Source organism: Haliotis asinina, chromosome 9 (assembly GCF_037392515.1).
Source record: "Haliotis asinina isolate JCU_RB_2024 chromosome 9, JCU_Hal_asi_v2, whole genome shotgun sequence".
NCBI classification, from domain to species: Eukaryota; Metazoa; Mollusca; class Gastropoda; order Lepetellida; family Haliotidae; genus Haliotis; species Haliotis asinina.
In genome coordinates this window covers 1071283-1093112 of record NC_090288.1, presented here as the reverse complement: position 1 = coordinate 1093112, position 21830 = coordinate 1071283, and the positions used below count along the sequence as shown (strand labels likewise).

Below are 21830 nucleotides of genomic sequence, written 5' to 3'. Positions count from 1 at the left end.
ATAGGAAAGTCACGTGATTAGTATTACCGGTGTCTAACTTCGTAGTTCCCTCTGTGAAAGGGCCCGGGGCCTGACCTGATTGCTACCTCCTCTTCTTTGGTCGTTGGTCGTTCCCTTCTCACGGGTGTCTCCGTTTCGCGTGGAGTTTCATCATCGCGTGGCCTTGTAATCAACTTTCCATTTTTGAAGTATCCTATCAGTCCCCGTTCCTTCGCATCCTTTAGCTGTTCACGTTGTCTGACAGTGAGGTCACTGGATACGCCGTAGCCGTTACTCTTCAGTAAACTGTAACTTAGCAATGAGAGGTCTTGGTCTGGAACCATCACTACGGGGAGCACCGAGTCGATGGGCACAGAGGACATCATTATTATTCCATGTTTTAGTCTTTAACATTTTCATTCCAGACATCGATCACTTTGGACTTACATTTGGTGTAGGATTCGTCCCTCTCTTCCGCCACGTTGTAGATAATGACGTTAATCCCGCCTGCTGAAGGAGTCCAACTTGTCGAACTCACTGTCTAACTGAGTGACCTGCTCCATGTAGTCCTTCTCCGCTACCAGACTGACGTCCTCGTTTATGAGTTCTTGGTTGTGGAGTATGTTATCCAAGTGGCTTTAAAGATTAGATAACTTAGTTTCCAGGTTGTCGAAGAGTTTTCCCAGGTCTCGGACCTCGGTAGAACGTGTGGTAATTTGATTTCCAAGTTCACGTTTCACATTACGTACTTCCTTCAGGAGAGTTTCCTTGACTTCTTCAAGCGTGAGGGGCACGGGATTCATCTCTATGTCGTTAGAACAAAGGATCCTATGATGAACAACCCCAGCCGGCACAGGGTTACCACCAAGAAAACATTGGTCCAGCGTCCCCTGAGGGTAAACTGGCCAAGCTGGCCAATCAGTGTCTCCTGGCGATACGTCACTGACGGAAAAAAACTTCATAAATATGTTCTTGTGGTAAATATGAATATAAATCAAAATTTCACAGGTGGAAACAAGAGCAAAACTCATTCCGAGATACAGCGAAAATAGCATTGCACACAGGAAAAGTCTAAAATGTAGATCATACACGACAACTGTTGGTGAATACTCGCCATGTTTTTCGAGTGTTACTTGGCGGGTGCCTCTTGGTTGTTTGAATAGTCCAATTCTTGCCCTGTAGACATCGATGGAAACCATTTTGTAGCGAAGATGTTAACTGATGCTCCGTATATCACTTTGTCACATGCTCATGTCTTCATGAATGTCAAAAATCATGTTTAATTCAACTTTTAGACATTCTAAAGTAGAGATTCTGTTGCCTTTGGGGGGTTAAGTCCCACTTCAGAGGAATTTCACCAGTGGTCATACATATACTGTGAAAATCGCATCTGTTTTATAATAACATGGTTATAAGTTTTTCAGATGCATCAAATACATTTAGTATTTTTTCTTCATTGTCCAAATTTTTGGGGTTAAATGAACATCATACCTTGACAGGTAAAAATATATGAGCTACTATTCTATTGTTGCGTTGTTTCTTTTTAAAAGAGTTATAGTAAAGTGTGCAATATGAGCACAGAAACATCAAACCAGCTCTTAATAGGCAATGTATCTTGAAATGTCATACTTCTATATACACTCCTTTCACATTAATATCCCCTAGAGATTAATCAGTGGTATAAGACAGATTCTTTCTATTGCTGGTCGGTGGGTTGGTGTCGGATCTCCCCCAATAGCAATCGGGCATGAGAACTCTGCTTTTGGTCTTGAAATCTTGTCAGATCAGTGCATTGATTATCAAATTCCTCAGGGATTCTAAAACTAATTATATATTTTATAGTGAGCAATGTCAAAAATTGAGTTTTGTAGTATGCTGCAACTGACGTCTTATAATCGGTAGAATAATTTATCAACTAGGATAGTTACTAGCTCCATCCTCGAAGAGGGTGAAGTACTGTGAATGATTGTCCTCCTGAAAGGGTACGCTAGTCCGGAAATTCAGTTTAGCCCTACACAGGATTTTGATCTTAGAATATTTCTTGTTTTATTATGGCTAAATATCAGTAATATCGCAAATGGTTGAAAGGATGGTACAAATCCAGCTAGAGTCCATGCAGGTAGCCAAAGTACTGTAAGTCCCCATGGTTCCTAGAGAGGTGATCAACCTTAGGTTACTAGCGACCCTCAGCCTTTTTTATATTATGTATTGTCTTTATTTGAAATCCCAGGAATTTATAATTATTTTAAGTCCTGGTATAAATGAAATACGTCAGCTGTGACTATAAACTTTAATTCGTTAACTCACTCACTCACTCACTCACACAGTCAGTAAGCTTAGATATGTTGTAGATCCACTGTATCCGTACTTTAATCCCAGTGTACGTGACATAATTCCAGTAGGTCAGTAAACTTACTTAAATCATCCCATTGTGACAATTATTTATAGGTTCAATGAATCATTAATTAGATATACCTTTTAACACACACATAAATATGTGTGTGTTGATGTTGTTGGTATTCCGCTGAGGGTGCAAACACATTATGAAACGAGAAAAGGGATGGAAATTACATTCCCAAGCCTCCCAGGGTATTATCTCTCATCATAACCGCAAGTCTCTCATGCAGCCCATTTCCTCGATCGTTATCAACAAAAACGGCAAGCTATCTGCAAGGTCAAAAGTCCGGACAATCAGAAACTTGGGGAGCTAATGGCGCCTTAGCAACGAGCCATATCACGGTGACGGAAAAATGCGATCTGTTTGGATGAAGAACGATCAGTAGTAACCATGCATAATGATGTGTTGTGTTGTGCTAGGTGTAGTAAGTGTTATTAACTGTTTGTTGATAACTGAATGAAAAGTGTATGGAATTCTCGTTTTGTCTGCAGTTATCTGTGACAGCTGATGTTTAGGTGTGTGGCATCGATGTTCGTTGTGTAACAATGTTCTCAATGTAATGCATTGTATGTAAATAATAATAAAGGTAATCTTGCATAGCTCCTGTTCCAACGTATTGATATACTTTGGATGTATTTATGACGGGTCCCTGCAGTGGTGCAGGATACACTCACATTTTCACCGAGACGTGTTGTGTTTACAAAGAAAATGTGATATTAGAGCCTGCCTATGATGAAAAACCATCTTTTAACTGTTAAATTTGTTTATACGTCCTTGCTTTTCTTCTATCATCTTATTGCTGTACGATCATCAGAGTGTTGCCGTTCAAACCCGTTGATGATATTCACATTGAAAACAAAGGAGAATAAAATAAAATGTTCCTGATGAAACCCCGGTCACTGTGTATACAGTGTTGTATTGTGTATTTAATGTGTATTCAGTGTTTCGGTTGAAGTCGTTGCTGTCCTTCTTAGGCCAGGAGACCGTCGGTAGTTTGAAGATACCTTTGTACTAGATTGTTTATTAATTATACTTTCTCTTTCTGGTCATCATAATAAATAGTTTTATGAATTTGGGCGGTGTTCCACATTGTTCCACAACGAACATCACTGCAATATGCCAATGCTACAGTCTTAGTTATCACAGGTAATTGCAGATAAAATGAGAATTGCATAAACGTTTCATCCAGTCATCAACAAACAGTTAATAACGTTTAACACACATCGCAACGCAACTCGAAAGAACAAAACACACAGTGAGCGGGATTGCAACTTAGTTCTCCTCTAACAGCAACGTACAATGGCGACATCTATGTCACATCTATATTGTCAGCATGTGATCATACCAGGCATTCACTTGAAGGTGACCTTGGACATCCAAAGATAAGTTATTTGTTCATCTGAGACAACAGAGAAACGCCCGTCCAACAGGTTAGTGCGTAGGACATTTCTGCTATGCCATTTCTCAAAAGGGGTTGAAAGGCTTTGAATAATGTCACCTTGATGAAAAAACTTATGGCGTTTTGGAAATCTTCATATGGGAGAGTGCACTTTGGCAGCACTTAGAAATGCTTACAGTGATTGTTCTCGTTATTTTAGTTATTTGTGTATCTTATTTCGATATTTATATTTATATATTTGTAATTGCGACCCCATGATCTCTACTTCAGGGTTATAGCCAAATCTGTGAATATTAACTATTTTCTAGTTCTTTTGATTATGCTAGCTGATTAAATTGGATTTCCTGTTTTTGCTACTAACTTCCTTTCTTTGTGATTTCCATTTCAGGTCTCTTTTTCCAAAAGGCACACGTGGCGAGCCACCTCCTCGTGGTGGGTGCTGGGTAACGCCAAGAGCTCGCCAACACCCCTGTAGTGGACCCGGGTGCATATTTGGTCCACCAACCCGTTCGCCATGGGTTGCGGCCCTGTGTCGGTGGAGGACGGGAGTCTGGGGGTTGAGGGCTCTGGGGCCTGTGACCGCATTCTCTTTGTTCAACACACCCCTTCGACCGTTACTTCACCTAGACGAGAGGTTGAATGGGCCCGGTTCAACCAGTCGCCTGGGTACGCCATTCCCTGTGCGTAGAACTATTTTTGCACAGTTAATCAATTGGGTATTGGAGTCTTTGATATCTGTAATTCAAAATATTTTATTCCTGATCTTATATTGCCTAGAGTCCTATGCCAGAAGGCGGTGGCTCATAGGCCAATCTGGTAATGTCAACCTCTGAATTTCGTATGCCTCCAATTACCTGTTTAAGACGGAACCAGCCTGACTGTGCTCTTTGGTAGGCAAATATGGCTATTCACGTTGTATTTACTGGAGTATACCACTCTTGTATCTCTGGTGTTGTAGATGGTTGCCTCTTGCAACATCGTCCTTGTTGACGCTCGATCGCGGGTTGGGGTCAAGGGTGTTGAGTATTATTCACACGCCATGTCCAAAAACCCCAGTCCTAGTTCATTGAAGGCAAATAAACGTTGCCACGTAGAATCTTTATCCTCTGATGAAGAAGTTTCTTCAGATGTAGCTAATTCTTGGCCAAAGTTTATTGTTATCTCTTCTTTTGATGGAAACCCACTAAAACGTAATTCTTTCGCTGTGTCCAAAGGCATTCAAAGTGTATGTGGAGAGGTGAAAAATGTCACTGTTCTCAGAAATGGTTCACTGCTTGTTGAATGTGCACGGAGGCAACAATGTGTCAATTTGCTGAACCTTCAGCAATTTGTTAACACCAAGGTTGTTGTCTCGGTGCACAAGTCACTCAATTCATGTAGAGGAATAGTGCGGGATTATGCAAAGTGTCTGTCTGACATGGCAGAAGATGAAATACCAGCTGCTTTAAAAAGTCAAGGTGTTACATCTGTAAAACGGTTTTACTAGGAAACAGGATGACAAAACACACACATACCTCCTTACATTTGCCTTGTCCTCTTTACCCAAATCTATAAAGACCGGGTATTATAACATTGCTGTGGACGTTTATATACCAACACCGCTGAGATGTTTTAAATACCAAAGATTTGGTCATGGTACCAAGACTTGCAATCACAAGGTTATCTGTGTCCTTTGCAGCGGGGCGCATGAGAGCTCTGACTGCAATAATGAAATCAAGTGTGCTAACTGTCACGGACAGCACTTAGCATCATCCAAATCCTGTCCCAGTTTAGAAACCCAATATAAATTCCTCACAAATAAGTACACAAACAATATATCTTTCAGTGAAGCAAGAAATATTAGTTTCCACTGTAACTCAGTCTACTGCCTCTACTTACTCCGCTGCAGTTTCTCATCAAACTCAAGATTCTGTCTCATGGCAAACAGATATGGGAGTGGTCCCTCTACATGTCCTAGATCCCCAGTTCAGCCCCCACGAGCGGCTCATATCTCATTCAGTGGAATTGCAGAGGACTCAGGAAAATTTTCAATGAGGTACAATTATTAGTCCAAGATTTCAGCCCATAGCAGTTTGTCTCCAAGAGACGTATCTTAAATCTACTGACGACTTGGCTTTAAGAAGATACAACTGTTACGATTCCTTCTCTCCAGCGGGAGATAAGGCTTCAGGAGGATCTTCTATTTTGATTCGTCAGGATGCCATAAGTAGCTGCATTCCTCTTAAGACAAATCTCCAAGCTGTTGCTGTACAGTTGACTATGCACATTGTATTTACTCTGTGTTCATTGTATATCCCTCCATCTACTACACTACAACAATCTGATCTTCGACAGCTATATGATCAGCTTCCTAGGCCCTGTATTATCATGGGGGGCCTGAATGGACACAACCCTCTTTGGGGAAGCATAAATACAAACATCAAAGGGAGAATACTCGAGGAATTCATAAATGACAATAATCTGTGCATATTTAATGACGATTCAAACACGTACTTACATCCTGCCACTGGAACGTATTCAGCACTGGACCTTTCTCTTACAGATGCAAACTTATTAACTGAATTTGAATGGTCAGTTCATGACGACCTTTGTGGCAGCGATCATTTTCCCACTGTTCTGAAAGTGATCAGCCCACATGCTGATTCATCGTCATCTAGGTGGAATTTTAAAAAAGCAAACTGGCAACTGTATGAGGTATTGTGTTCTTCAAATCTAACTCCTGACCATTTTAATAATACCGAAGATCCCATTCAGTTATTTTCAGATAAGCTAAGCTCAATGCTATAGCTGATCACACAATAGCTAAGTCCTCTGCAAATCCTTACATTCATAAACCATGGTTTACCAATGAATGTAAAGAGGCCAGAAAGTGTAGGAAGAAAGCCGAAAAATACTTTCGTCGACATCCAACAGTTGATAATTTAGACAAAGTAAAACTTTCAAATGCCAAGGCTCGACGTGCATTCAAACAAAATAAACGTCAGTCTTGGTCCAACTATGTTTCCAAAATCAGTTCTCGTGCACCGATTTCAAAAGTGTGGAATATGATTCAACGTATCAAGGGTAAAGGTTCGAAATCTTCAGTTTATTATCTCAAGGATTTTGATTCTTTATTGACAGGTAAGGCTGACATTGCCAGCAAGCTTGGTGAAACACTCGCTAAGCATTCTTCTTCAACCAACTATGTCCCTGAGTTTCAGAAATACCAGACACAAGAAGAAAAGAAAAGAATTAATTTTAAGTCAGACAATGGTGAGGATTACAACGAACTATTTTCACCACATGAGCTACATACTCCCCTTGAGCAAGCTCATGATACAGCAACAGGAGATGATAATATTCACTATCAGCTCTTGAAGCATTTACCAGAATCATGTTTGGAAACACTTCTACACAGTTTTGATACTATATGGACTTTGGGGGATGTCCCATCTTCATGGCGTAATGCCATTGTCATCCGTATACCAAAACCTTCACGGGATCATTCTGTTCCGTCTAATTACAGACCAATTTCTCTAACGAGCTGTGTCTGCAAAACAATGGAACGAATGGTAAACAATCGTTTAATTTGGTATCTTGAAACCAACAACCTTATTACAAGTATTCCATGTGGTTTCCGGAAAAAATCGAAATACCATTGATCATTTGGTACGTTTAGAATCCTTTGTTAAAATGCTATAGTAAATAAACAACATACTGTATCAATTTTCTTTGATCTCGAGAAAGCTTATGATACGACCTGGAAGCATGGTATTTTAAAGGATTTACAAGACTTTGTCTTTGAGAGGCCGTTTGCCACTTTTTATACCACAGTTTTTAAAAGACAGGCAATTTCAAGTCCGAGTGGGTTCAACCCGGTCTGATCATTACAATCAGGTTCAGGGTGTCCCTCAAGGTAGTAGTTTGTCTGTCGTTTTATTTAGTATTACGATCAACAGTTTATTAAAAGGTTTTAAATGATTCAATTGATGGCTCGTTATTTGTGGATGATTTTAATATTTCTTCTCGTGGTAACAATATGCACACTATTGAACGACAACTGCAGTTGTGTCTAAACAGAATAAATAAATGGTGTCTCGAAAACGGCTTTACATTTTCTAAATACAAAACTAATTGCATACACTTTTGTAGACAATATAAGCAACATACGGACCCTGAACTATCTTTAAATGGCACTCCCATCAAAGTTGTAAAGGAGGCCAAATTTGGGGGCTTAATTTTCGATTCTCATTTAACGTTCATACCACACATTAAATCCCTTAAAGCTAAATGCCTGAAGGCACTGGACTTGTTAAAGGTTGTTTCAAATTCACTCCTTCAATTATACAGATCATTAGTACGATCTATACTTGATTACGGTTCCATCGTATATGGTGGAGCCTGCAAAAGCAACCTTAAACTTTTAGATTCCGTCCACCACCAGTGTCTAAGATTTTGTCTTGGATCTTTCAGAACTTCGACAGTTGACAGCCTTATGTCGAGGCTGATGAGCCATCTCTTGACCAACGCCGTATAAAATTATCTTTGCAGTATATCACAAAACTATGTTCCAGTGAGTCACATCCTGCATATGACTGTGTCTTCAATCCTCTCTGTGAGGATTTGTACAATAAGAAATCTTCTCTTCTTCCGCCTCTTGGGCTCAGGATTAAGCCATTTATTATTGCTGCCGGCATTGATATGAAAAATATATCTCCTTCCCGTCTTCTTTCTTCTCCCCCTTGGCAATTGGTTAGGGCACAAATCGATTTAACTTGAACTATTTTTAAGAAATCAGAAACAAATAAACTACAATACAAACAAGAATATATTCAATTAAAAAATAAATACTACAAATCCTTATTTACAGATGGGTCCAAGGACGGTGGCGCAGTTGCTTGTGCCACTGTCATTGGATCCAGAACAATATCTTCTAGATTACCACAGAACAGTTCTATATTCACTGCAGAAGCTAACGCCATATTGATGGCTCTTAAATAAAAAACACCCTAAACAAAACAATATGTAATCTATTCAGACTCTCTTTCTTGCCTTAAAAACATCCACTTTTAATAGAAATCAATGAATTGTATAATGATCTTGCTACTGGCCAATGCGACATCGTCTTTTGTTGGTTACCTAACCACGTACGCATTTCTGGGAACACACTGGCTGACCTTGCTGTCAAGGCAGCACACAGCACATCCGTGACACCACTTCTTTTTCCCTACACTGATTATAAAGCTACTATTAGATGTTACATGCATGATCTGATGCAGAAGAGGTGGGACACTCAAGTAGGTATAAATAAATTAGATGAAATAAAACCCTATATCGGTTATACCTACTTGGGTTGTCAGTCCAGATTTGAAGAGGTCATCATGCGACGATGTCATATTGGCCACACCAAATGTACCCACAACTACCTACTGAAAGGTGAGGATCCTCCGTTCTGCGTTCCTTGTGATGAAAGAATCACAGTCAGGCACGTGATGACTGCTTGACTGTGTTGAATACTCCATCACAAGGAATACCTATTTTAAATCACGAACTATGAAGGATTTTTTAACAATATAAGTTCTCATTTAATTATTGGATTTTTAAAAGAATTGGATTTGTTGACTGATCAGTAAATAGATCAGTATTTTATGATTGGAACTTTAAATTAATAACTGGGTAGTGGCAGTACCCTCAAGGGAGGTTGAAGTACCGTAAAATTATTGTCCTCCTGAGAGGGTAGGTAAGTCCCAAAACATTTAACGTAAAATTTAATCTTCCACACTTTTAGATGTAATATTATTGTCATTTTAATTCGTGGCTAAACTTGCATACAATCGCCAATAGGTGAAGGGATGGTGTAAATCCAAATAGGGATCATGCAGGTAGCTAAGGTACTGTGAGTCCCCATGGCCCCTAGTATGGTGATCTACCTTTAGTTGTTGGTGATCAATAGCCAATTTTTATTTTACAGTCCGTCGATGACTGGTTCTTTAATTACTTGTATTTTTTGTGTGCATCTGCAACATTTCTCGTCACTATATGGCTGCAATATTGCCGGTGTGACGTTAAATTTTAACTCACTCACTCACTCTTTTTCCAAATTCGAAATTTTGTTTTGCTTCTTGTTACTTTATTCAAACTTGAAGTGAAAAATAATTGATTGCAGAACGTCAGTGCGAAGGAATACGCAGTCTTAAATGGTCTTAAAGGAAAAGTAACTTTGAACATCATTGGAATGGATCACTGAAAATCAAACTGATCAACTCGTCAAGTTTTTGAAACAAAGAATAAATAATGGTTGAAGTACTAGGGAAAATACTAGCAATTTTAGAGAGTAAAAGTAAGGTAGGTTTGAAACAAAATGTTTATTAGCAAAAAGGCGCGATTAGCACCATGGTGGGCTTGTGTTGCCATTACAGGCAGAGTAGGAACATGGGTTTCGCTGTTGCCGTCACAAACTGCTGACGCCAACAACATCCGAGTGGTCGTTATTCACCTATCTAGCCATCTGGTGGTAAACGTGTTAAAATATCATTTCCAAAGAACTAAATAACACGTCAGTATGGCAATAACTGTGTTAAATCAATATTCCCCATTGACATCCATCTCTCCCAGCTGTTTCTTGTAACGATGGTACAGATACCCAACATGTTGGCCAATCAAGCGTCATTATTTGTGGGATGTTATCGTTTAGATCTCAAGTGATTTTCCTGTTTCCTTTCACGAGTTTCTGACCCATACAGGCATAAATATGTGTGGTTTATACATACAATCTGCAGAAACTCTTTTCGTCGTCTATTTTGGTAAGTAACATTTCTATGATTTCTTGATTTGATGATTGTAGTTAAACAGCAGCATCCTAACTACATAGCAGACCTATCCCAACAAAATCAAGACACACCACATTGCCACTGGAGTGGTTCTTCTACTGCATCAGACAACAAACACAAAGTCACTTCTTTTGTACAGAAATCAGCGGTGGTTTCCATCTGAGACATTATAATGGTTAAAATGGAGCATTTTCACAATTTAGAACTTTAGAGAGCTGATATTTTAAACGCAATTTCAACTGCCTACTGTATCCATATAAGCGTCCCCTTCATAAATGAAAAAAGAAGTTACAAACAAGAGAGTATATCAGTCATGCCCATGACAAACCTATAAAGGTCTATCTCGTATTTCACGTCATTATCTCAAGGTATTATTGTCTGAAACAGTTGTGATGAATAATAAGCGTGTTATCCTTCTAAAGGCAGATATAAGAGACAAAAATATTGTCAGTAGTGTGTTGCACTATTGATTGCGTTTGTAATTTGCACAATGATCTATATGTCAAGCAGATAATATCAACTGACCAGAATGCGTCTGTTCCTCGTCCTCCTGCTTGTGGCCGTGGTGCTGATGTCGGAATCGGACGCCTGGAGAAGATTCAGGTTTAGGGTCCGCGGCCGGCGTTTACTTCGAACCGCTGGACGGGTGTACCGAGTTTACAGGCGATACAAACACATCATCAACCCAGCCGTCGGTAAGCCAGTACAGGAAGATGTAGAATGTAGAAGATAGAATGTAATCAAAGTTTGGACATTTTTGGCATGCATTAGTTTTGCTATATCGCATTTTCTCTCCTTGAGTCCCATTCGGGATCTACAAAATGTGTAACTGGACGTCAAAATCACTCTGAAAGGTCTCAGAGGTCGAAAGCTATTAATACACTGTACCTTTCAGTAAGTGATGACTTTTAATAGTAAAAAGTGTCCACATTATGTGTTTCTCCTTTGTTTTCAATGTGAACATCATCAACGGATTTGAACGACAACATACTGAAGACCGTTCACTAAGAGACTGATAAACAGATGGAACCATTAGACTAAGAAACAAGTTAGCTTATGAAGAAATGCCAAAATTCAGGTGTCTTATTTAACAAACAAATAATGTTCTTGGGTGTTTGAGTGATCGAATGAGTTATAATTGTGCTTCTTTGAAAACACGTTCAGTTAAATAGGCGGTTTTCATTGTACTGAGGACTCAAATCTGAAACATGAATTACTGTGTTTGGAAGTACTGTTTCATCTGTTCTGAGAGAATACTGAAAGTCAAGGGGACAGAATCCTGTTATTATCAATCTTAACAAACCGTAGCAATTTGTGTTTGTTTTGCCTTTTTATGTGAAAAAAATCTCATTGTGTTTGTGTGATGCCATTGCTTTGTAACTTTTGCTACTGCGCGAGAATATATTTGTGTGTTCTTTGCTTTTAGGAGCCCTAGTTGGTAAGCGAAGTATTGACGACCTCGATAAGAACAAGGATGGCAATATTGACCAATCAGAAGCTGAGGAACTGATGGAGAGACGGGCGGCCGAGGATCTACTTTCACTTGCTGATGAAAACGGTAAACTTGAGTCACCGTTCACATAATGACGATATATACAGTCCCTGTAACCCTGACTTTAATCACAAGTTATTTCATTGTGAACATGAAAATAATGCTTAAGTAATGAAGAGATTTGGACTGATCATTTCAACAATTTCAGATGATTCAAATGTGAGTTTGGAGGAGTTCTCGAGGAGCATCCATGACTTCATGACCATAGATTCAGGTAAATCGGACATAACGAGTTGAATTGTACTGGTTTTGTACAATCGAACATTACAGATAAAATTGTATACGTTGTTGCACATAACATTAACTTGAAATGTTCATATTCAAGTGAAGTCTAAAGCTGATATTAACAGTGTTCTACTTAGATTACATTCTATCAAAAACATGAAAACATGTGCTACAGTGAAAACAGACCGAGGATCGTAATCAGGAAGCATCTAAAACCAGTCCTCGGGACTGCAAGATTGGATTTGAAGTATGGCTGAACTATAGTTGTCTGTGTATATTGTAATCTGTGCCTAATATTTCTTTTCAGACCCAGATTTGCAAAATGTACTGGAGAAGGAGTTTGCTGACGCTTTCGACTCAGAGTAATAATCCTTATCACAGTGTTTATTACAAGATTTCAATAAATAATGTGGGTACACTAGAACTGTCTCGTGTCTGTTCTTTATACATAGTGACGTAGAGTTGCGTCCCTTAGTCGTCTCAAAATCCGATGATGGATACACCGTGCTACCACCATGAAGCAGGGGAACTCTAACAGGTTGGGAATGGGCAGATACATCCGTCTTGATCAGACAGCTGTGCCTCTCAGTAGCATATAGTGAACCATATGTAATCTTTGGATTACTTTCCACAAAAGTACAGACTCTATTACTTTGGTTGGGTAGAGTCCTACTGGGACAGGCTACACTTCAGTGTCACGCACGGTGTATGTGTTTTTATGAAATATCGAGGGAGATTATCTGTTTAACTGAAATCACTTCTCCCAGATACACGATTGAAACATGTAGGAGACGATCCGTGCTGTGTTATTATTTCGGAAACTACTTCTTATATATCTACAACTGTACGCTCGGTTTTCTCATCACTTTTTTTCATAAAGAAAATTGTTACATGCAGATCGAACACATTTACCTATTCAACAACTCTAAACAGTCGGACCATAGCTATAGGAAGTAGGTTAATGTATATATTTTGTGGTGTTATAACATTGTATGATTTGACTCTTGATTTATGAAATATTTGGAATAAAACCTTTCTTACTACGGTTGTATATATTATACTTGACTAAAATAATTTTCGCATTAAGTAAATAGTTCTGTTTTCCTTTTATCCCAAACATTACCTGGGAATTGAAACTCAATAGTACATATCCAGTTCTGAGCCATATTTTCATTTCACGCCATATGCTTTCCACTCTGTCCCACTCCCGGAAGATATGATAGACTGTTTCGTCATAATCGTTGGGAAAGGTACATCTAGGGCTACCCACATAGTTTATTTTGTAGATGAAATGTCTGGTTGGCAATATTGTGTGAATGATTCTGTACTGCAACCATCTTTATTCAGTACTTGGAGTACATGTATTTGCGATCAAGTTTAAACATTTTCCGTCAAGGTCCGAGTAGTGCAAACAAGTGACATATCAAAGCAAGGGAGTTTAACAAAGCGTGGATCTGTTAACATATCATATACTTTCTGGTGGCCGATGTACATTTCATTATAAGCGGATACTCATGATTACATAGATTACATCCGGATAAAGTATACCTATTGAATTTGCGTAACATATAACAGCTCGATTAACGCCCCGTTCTTAAGAAAGTCTGTGGACGTATAAGGCACAAATTCTTCCTTAAACTGAAATCTGCCGTCGTTTTCATTAAGTAAATCGTTTACGGATGTTACACCTTGTTATTACCGGCCTCTATAACAAATATACTCTTCAATAAAGTAGGGGAAGTGGACTTTGAAGTCTGGTAGAAAGAAAACCCTTTGAGAAACGTTACAATGACATTCACCTTGTGTATGCAGCATCATTTCACGTTATCCCCACACGTAAACACAATGCATGGGAAGCACCCGCACAGCGTGGGAGCCTCCTACACGTCCATGGGGTGTCATTATGAATCTTGACGTTTTCAGGCAGGTTGATAAATCACTGTAGACCAAATATGACATATGTTCCATTTGACCACTTTCTAAATGGAATCGTGTAATCAATTTTTGAACGCTTCAAAAGCAATTAGTAATAGTAAACCAGGAATTTGGAAAGTTTCAGTATGGTCCATAATATCATAACTTGGTCTGGTTATTTCCACATATATTTATCTTCTACAAAACCTTTTTTCTTCATGAATTACAAAAGAAGGAATACTTTTAATTTGGTTTGCCGCTGCTCCAATATTGTAAGATGAATTTAGAAGTGAAAGAGGGCGCCAGTTCTTTAAATACTTTGGGGGGGCTGTTTCCCTTAAAGATACTAAATTATACCTTGCTTTTGTGAAACTGAAAGTGTTCGCTCTTCGTAGGCATCTGTTGTATACCGGCTCAAATAGTCCAAAAATCCGCCATGTTGGTTCTGACGTCATCAAACACCTGCGTGACCTCATTTCGTCAATGACCTTGGAAAACACTATGGTGGTGACGTCATTTTCACCACGACCTTGAGCGGTCCTCACAGTCATGGGTATATTATTAGGTCAGAGGCCTAGCAACCGTACAGATAGATCAACCGCTTTCATCCGGTTTGACAGTGGGAATACATAAAACCCCTATTCCAGGCCTCTCTCTCTCCCTCTTGAAAATGGAAGCTACTCACCGGGATACCCTGAGGAAGAATCATTCTGGCCTCATGCAAGTGATACAGAGAGTAGAATAGGTGTTCGACACTGGAACCCCAACCAGGGAGGAGGAAGAGGGGACACCCATCAGGAAAAGGGACTCCCCTCCTAGCTCCCCGTGAGTACGCTTTACTTACTGAGTTACACTCTAGCCTGTGTAGAGGTCGCCTAGAAGTCTTAGGTCTACAAGTCTTAAGACTAAGAGAGCTGTTTTAGACCCCCTAAGCATGGAGAGCGCGAAGCCAGTTACAGAGTCACTGACTCATGTTGGTTTTTTATTCATTTGTTTCAGAACAATCATCCCCCGACCTCATTCTGAATGAAGTGGTGCAAACGGTTTCATGAAAACAGATTTTATAGTGTGTTCAATGTGATGTCATTCTCAAGAACTGGGAAGGCGATAATGATCCCTGGGTCGAGCATGAAAAGTGGTCTCCAGACTGTCATTATTTGACCCTGGTGGGAGTCCCTCGGACAGAGATGGCCCATTTGGGTAGTCATGTGGATTTACATGTTTAAGAGATAGACTGGATGTGTTTGTGACTATTTGGTTATCATTGGTTGATTTAAATGTCTTAACACAAGACAGATGCAGGTACAGCAGAGTGGCGCAGCTGAAGCGCACTGGGCTCATAACCCAGAGGACCGTGGATCGAAGCCACGCTCTGCTCCTTTTTGAACACGAGGGGAGTTCTATATAAAGGACTACAAGGGCAATCTAGCTTCATTTAGTCGTGGACCCGTGATAGTGACACTTCATCTCTCAGTATTCAACTACAACAAGGAAATGGACAGGAGATACTGGAGACCCTATCTGGATGAAGAAATGGACCAAATATTACTACTTGCAGGCCAAGGGCTATCCCAGTCCATTTACGAATGTAGATGATTATGTCATCTATTACGAGAAACAAGAGGTCAAGATGGACTTACCACTTCTACAGACACGTTTGCTCTCACGTCTCCCAAACCAACAAGTCGTTCAAGAGGCGAAAGCCAAGTTGAACGAAAAAAGTGTCGTCCATAGGGAAAACACCATGGAAGCAGTGCCCACAAAACGAATGAAAACAGATTTTTAAATAGAAACAAAAGGCTAAATGTGTCATTTGTAGTGGGACTGTCACCACATGAACATGTATTCCTGTCCAGTATGCTACAAACAATATGTTTGGGCTCATGACTTGTCCCGTCATATTCGAACAAAACATTCAGGAGAGCAGCAGCAGCAGCAGCAACAGCAGAAGCAGCAGCAGCAGTAGCAACAGCAGAATCAGAAGCAGAAGCAGCAGCAGAAGCAGAAGCAGCAGAAACTCCATGTGGGTGATGAATGTAGGTTGTGACACCCATTTACCATGATCGTCTCTGGGTCGACCTACTGTGGAAAAACCTACTTGGTGAAGCAGCTTCTAGAACGGATGAACATTAAATCTTATCCTGAACGTATTCTATGGCTCTACAAACGATGGCAACCCTTGTATAATGTCGTTCAAAGTCGTGTTTTTCCCTACGTTGAATTCCATCAAGGTATTCTTCTGGAAAAGGATGCGTTTCTGGACCCCCAGGTAGTGAATGTCGTTGTGCCTGATGACTTAGTGTCCATAGTCAGCAAAGATCCACGTATTACAGATCTGTTTACGGAAGGAAGTCATCATCGGAATCTCTCAGTAATTGCCTTGAACCAAAACATGTATTACAGTAAGGATCCCACACAACGAAGGAACTGTCATTATCTACGTCTGTTCAATAATCCTATTGATCAACAACCCATAACGACTTTGGCGAGACAGATGTATCCAGGAAACTATAAATATTTCATGGACCAGTTTCAGAAGGTAACTCAGAACCCGTATTGACACTTGCCGGTTGATCTAAAACCCCAAACACCTCCCCATTTGCGACTTTGTCCTAATGCGTTCAGTTTAAGAGGAAACCTCCAAGCTAGGACGATTCAGTCAGAGTTCGACGTTCATTGTGAGCAGACGTGTGAAGAACAGCTCTCAGCCATGCCATCTTGTGATGACTGCGGACTCATGTCTCAAGATCCTTCTGATTTGCAAAAACACAGGCGGAACTGGTGTCATGAAAAGTCCAATGGGGGCACTCCTGAAATACCCCAAGTTAAAAGGAAATGGGAGGAGGACAGCTCTGTGAAGAGACCACATCCTCTGTCAGAATGTAACTATTGTGGTGAAGTGTTTAGCATTAACCATAACTTACAATGACATTTACACGACAAGCAATGTCCTGAACTGGAACAGGATGATTATGATGATGATGAATCATTAAGCAATGTCAACAACTGGAAAAATAAGATGGCTGATCTCGAAGAGCAAGGTATCCGACAAATGGATTCACATACACGTGAGCTGAATAGAGATGTACTGGATGAGAAACGCCAGCTGTACACGAAAAGAGGTTTTAGCGAGGATGTAATCCAAACCAGACTGAAAAAATTAACCTGGATCGCGTTTAAGGAGACGTATGCTCGCTTTATTACTTATTTGTTTCATATGCAGTGGGGTCCAAAAACACACGGAATATAAACAGAAGTAAAAGATAGCAATAATATGTATCATGATGTGTTTTCCAAACTGTACAAATACAAGGCTTGGGTGGAAGGGTTGACTGAGGATGATGATGATGATGATGATGATGATGATGATGATGATGATGATGATGATGATGGTGGTGGTGGTGGTGGTGTTGATGGTGATGATGATGAACATGGGGCTTGCTCCTATCCCATAGTTTTACTCATTTGAAAACAGAGCTAATAAACCATGAAATCTATATACCTTTTGTGTTTCTTAATGTGTGGTACCCACTTTTAGTCAGAAGGTGTGTGCCAAGTGGATGCTCCCATTGAGTTGTCCATTGAGCATGGGATCATGCAACTATTTACTCCAATGTGTTGTCCTACACTTTAAAACTTTCCTGATGGAAGTCTAAGGAAGCGCACGTACAAAGCGCAGCAAAGTTAGAACAAGTGAGTGAGTTTAGTTATACGCCGCACTCAGCAATATTCCAGCTATATGGCGGCGGTCTGTAATTAATCTAGTCTGGACCAGACAATCCAGTGATCAACGACATGAGCATCAATCTGCACAAATTGGAACCGATGACATGTGTCAACCAAGTCAGCGAGCCTGACCACCTGATCCTGTTAGTCACCTCTTACGACAAGCAGTAACCTTTTATGGCAAGCATGGGTTTTAAAGTTAGAACAAAAGCTGTACATCACTATATGAGTATATTCAAATTATAATTTATGTTTGTTTTAAAATGTCTTATCACGAGGCATTCATTCAATCCTATTTAGCCAGAGCAAGTTCATAATTCCATCATAGTAACGCTGTCAACGGCCTCGTACGCATACACTCAATGCTGTCACCAGTGTAACAGTCGACAGAGACATGATAGCCCCTCCTCGCTAGAGCAATGTGGATCACCACGTGTTTAAATGCAGCCTAGCATTGCTTTAAGCCGACCCTAAAGGTTAAACCCGTTGAAACTTGTAATTGTATGGCAATACTGTCTAGCTAGTCTAGCGCGTGGCAGTGCATGGACGGTTTCTGATGAAACTTATTAGAGACTTGTGCCAGTCTCACCAAGACTTGTTGGCGCTAATATGTGGCGGTGACTGAGAGATACACAGATGTGTATTTTCATCTCATGTGCTTTGGTGGTTGATTCATTCCATACAATCACAAACATATGAGGTTTGGGTTTTACATGTCAATATCATCCTTAAACTCGCACCTCCCGCATTGGATACACTGGTTTAGTATGAAATTTTGGCATGTTGGCATTCCCTGGCAAGATACGGAAAGTAACCATGGCATAACAGTAAGTCATTTTGATTCGTTTAAACATGTAGTATGGCAAATGTGTCCTTAAGCCTGCGAACTATTTACATATGTGTATGTTTCATCTCTGAATGTGTATGGATCCAAACAAACCACAGCAGGGAGAAAATATAACATGAGAGAGAACAGTTTGAGGAGATATCATATGACGCCTTGGTTGAGTGAGCTCTCTCGGCTGCAGACTGAGAGTGCACCATGCCTCAACGTCGCTCACAATGAGATATGCGACAGAAAAGGTGATTGAGTATGGAAACATGTAAACATGGTGTAAAGACAAGTCAAGTGATTATTGTCAGCGGTGTTCAAATAAAAACCGGATGAAACTGGTTTGTAAACCAGTAAGTATTGATACTTGCTGATTGGTCCAAAAGAATGGGGTGATGTCATGGCGTGATGTGTCATGCCGGTTTCCACGAGGCCACCACCACGGTGTTCAGTGAAAATGAGGTCACGCAGGTGTTCGATGACGTGATGCCAGTTTCCCACGGGTGCCCGCTCATCGACCTCAGTGAGCCACCTCGGGGGTGTCAACCCCAATGAGTCACCAACCACGTCAGACGTCTAGACTGATGAGGTCACACAGGTGTTCGTTGGCGTGATGTCAGTTTCCCACGGGTGCACCGTCATTGAACCCCAGTCAGTCCCAGATGTGTCACCCCACAGTCATTCACCCTCCGAACCCGTTTCCCACGGGCTTCAATGAGTCAACACGCTGGTGTTCTCCAAGGCCATTGACGAAATGAGGTCACGCAGGTGTTTGATGACGTCAGAACCAACATGGCCGATTTTTGGACTATTCGAGCCGGTATAAAACAGGCATCATTTAGTGAATTAAATAGAATTATACCCATATTTTAGAAAAGAAATTTAAAATTCCGATGTAAAATCTTCAGGACCAGGACTCGTTTCGTTTTTCATTTCTTTAAGCGCTTTTGTTAGTTCGGCTATGGTCAATTTTCCTTCTAAAGTTTGTTTTTGAGTTTCATTTAATTTAGGTACATTGCATCTTTCATAAACTTCGTTTCAATCAATTTGGAGAACACCTTCGGATTGGTAAAGTTTTCTGTATTAACGTTTTAGTTTCATTTATAATACTTTCATTATCTGTAAGCCGAGATCCGTCTGGTTTTTCGATTTCTGTAAAGGATTTATTTAGGAAATTCCTCGATTCTAGTTTCAAGAAGTATTTTGTGGGGATTTCTCCCTTTTCAATCCACTTAGCTTTTGACCTTGTCAGCATTCCTTGTATTTTACTATACTGAATTCCATCTAACCTTAATTAAATATCATTGATGGTATCCAACAAACTAGTCTTATCATTTTGGCTGTCTACTTTATCTAGGCTTATTTCCAGATAACTTAGTTCTTTTCCAAGATCAACTTCCGTTTTATTTTATTTTATGGTTTCTTTAATCATATCCACATGTGTTCTGTCGTACAATAATGAATGGTTGAATTTCCAAAAACTCTACCACGTGGTAGTTCAAAAGATTTTAGTATTAACTCAGCAACAGAATGGTCAAATTCAATGCTAGGTGTTATTTCACATTTATCCACGGGGGGGATATACATTGTATGACAAGACGGAAAAAACAACCAGGGCTTGTTTTAATGGTGTATGTTGTCGCCAAGTATATCTTGTGGAATCTGGATTCTTTTCTCTCCACGCGTCTTAGATCAAAATAGTCAATCATTTCTAAAAGGGTTGTTAATATTTTTGTAATTACATATATCTTTTTGTGGGTCCATAACAATGTTGAAATCACCACACAGACATATTTCGTCACTATCACAATCTTTGATAATGTTTTCAATATGGTCATAGAAACCTGGAGAATCTTTGTTTGGGCCATAAATGTTAATAATTGTGTAGCATATATCTTTTACCAAGATTCTGAGGGGGACATAATTACCACATTTATCGTATTTATTTTCTAGAACCTTCAAACCCAAGTTGTTGTTAAATAATATTGCAGTACCTCTAGCGTCATTGTACATGAACTAACATAGTATGCGTTAAAACTCCACTGTTGTTTAACTGTTTTAATTTGTTTTGACATGAAGTGCACATCTTATAAAAAACAATATATGTTTGCCTTTTCTTTCTAGGAAATTCGAAGGCTTTTTTCGTTTAAAATTATTTTGTAGGCTTCTCCAATTATGACTGATTATTTTCAGGTTAGACATTCATATCTAACAAACAAGAGGTATCTTAAATGTGCACGTGGAAAGAATTGCAATAAGGTATACCTGCATGCCAATACCTGTGTTTTCTAATAAGAGACTCCCAAAATACAATGTGGGCAAAAAATATAACATAATAGTGACAAATGAAATTTGAGCTCCGCGGGAAGTAGTCAGGTTACTCCTAATTTATATATTAAAAGTATGTTAATATGCATATTATGCATGGCTGATTGTTTGAAGATGATCAAAACACTATACACTGAGTTAAAAAAGAAACTTCACAACTTCACAAACTTCGCCTTTCAGACGGACGATCTCTCTGAATCGCTATCTGTCCATGCCTTTCATTCTACAAGTGACCAAGAAAATGAGAAAAGTCAACTATCAAGAAATAAAAAGAAACATTCAAAGAAAAAGCTTAAAACGCTTATGCGTTTGGAGGTGCCTTCCACTTTGGAAGCCCCTGTGGCGGTTCATAATTCATTTGAACCGCTTGAGATGGATATCACTTCCTCACACTGTATCTTGCATGGGAGTGGTCCTTTCTATATGTCCTAGATCCCCAGTTCAGCCAAAGCGAGCGGCTCATATCTCATTCAGTGGAATTGCAGAGGACTCAGGAAAAATTTCAATGAGGTACAATTATTAGTCCAAGATTTTCAGCCCATAGCAGTTTCTTTCCAAGAGACGTATCTTAAATCTACTGACGACTTGGCTTTAAGAAGATACAACTGTTACGATTCCTTCTCTCCAGCGGGAGATAAGGCTTCAGGAGGATCTTCTATTTTGATTCG

At 39.7% G+C, this 21830-nt stretch overlaps 1 protein-coding gene across 1 annotated transcript; it reads left to right on the top strand.

Moving 5' to 3' along the window:
• The first annotated feature begins 10538 nt into the window (after positions 1-10538).
• Positions 10539-12786, top strand: LOC137296612 (uncharacterized). The gene is made up of 5 exons (XM_067828422.1): positions 10539-10558; positions 11096-11280; positions 12012-12143; positions 12286-12351; positions 12670-12786. The coding sequence occupies exons 2-5, from the start codon at positions 11115-11117 to the stop codon at positions 12726-12728; spliced, it is 423 nt and encodes a 140-aa protein (XP_067684523.1). The 5' UTR covers positions 10539-10558; positions 11096-11114; the 3' UTR covers positions 12729-12786.
• The last annotated feature ends 9044 nt before the right edge of the window (positions 12787-21830 follow it).

What these genes read in the sequence shown, in the direction of transcription:
- LOC137296612 (XM_067828422.1), top strand. Translation starts at nt 11,115, where the DNA reads ATGCGTCTGTTCCTCGTCCTCCTGCTTGTGGCCGTGGTGCTGATGTCG. An exon ending in CATCATCAACCCAGCCGTCG is followed by an intron (nt 11,281 to 12,011) that starts GTAAGCCAGTAC and finishes CTTTGCTTTTAG; the next exon opens with GAGCCCTAGTTGGTAAGCGA. An exon ending in TTCACTTGCTGATGAAAACG is followed by an intron (nt 12,144 to 12,285) that starts GTAAACTTGAGT and finishes CAACAATTTCAG; the next exon opens with ATGATTCAAATGTGAGTTTG.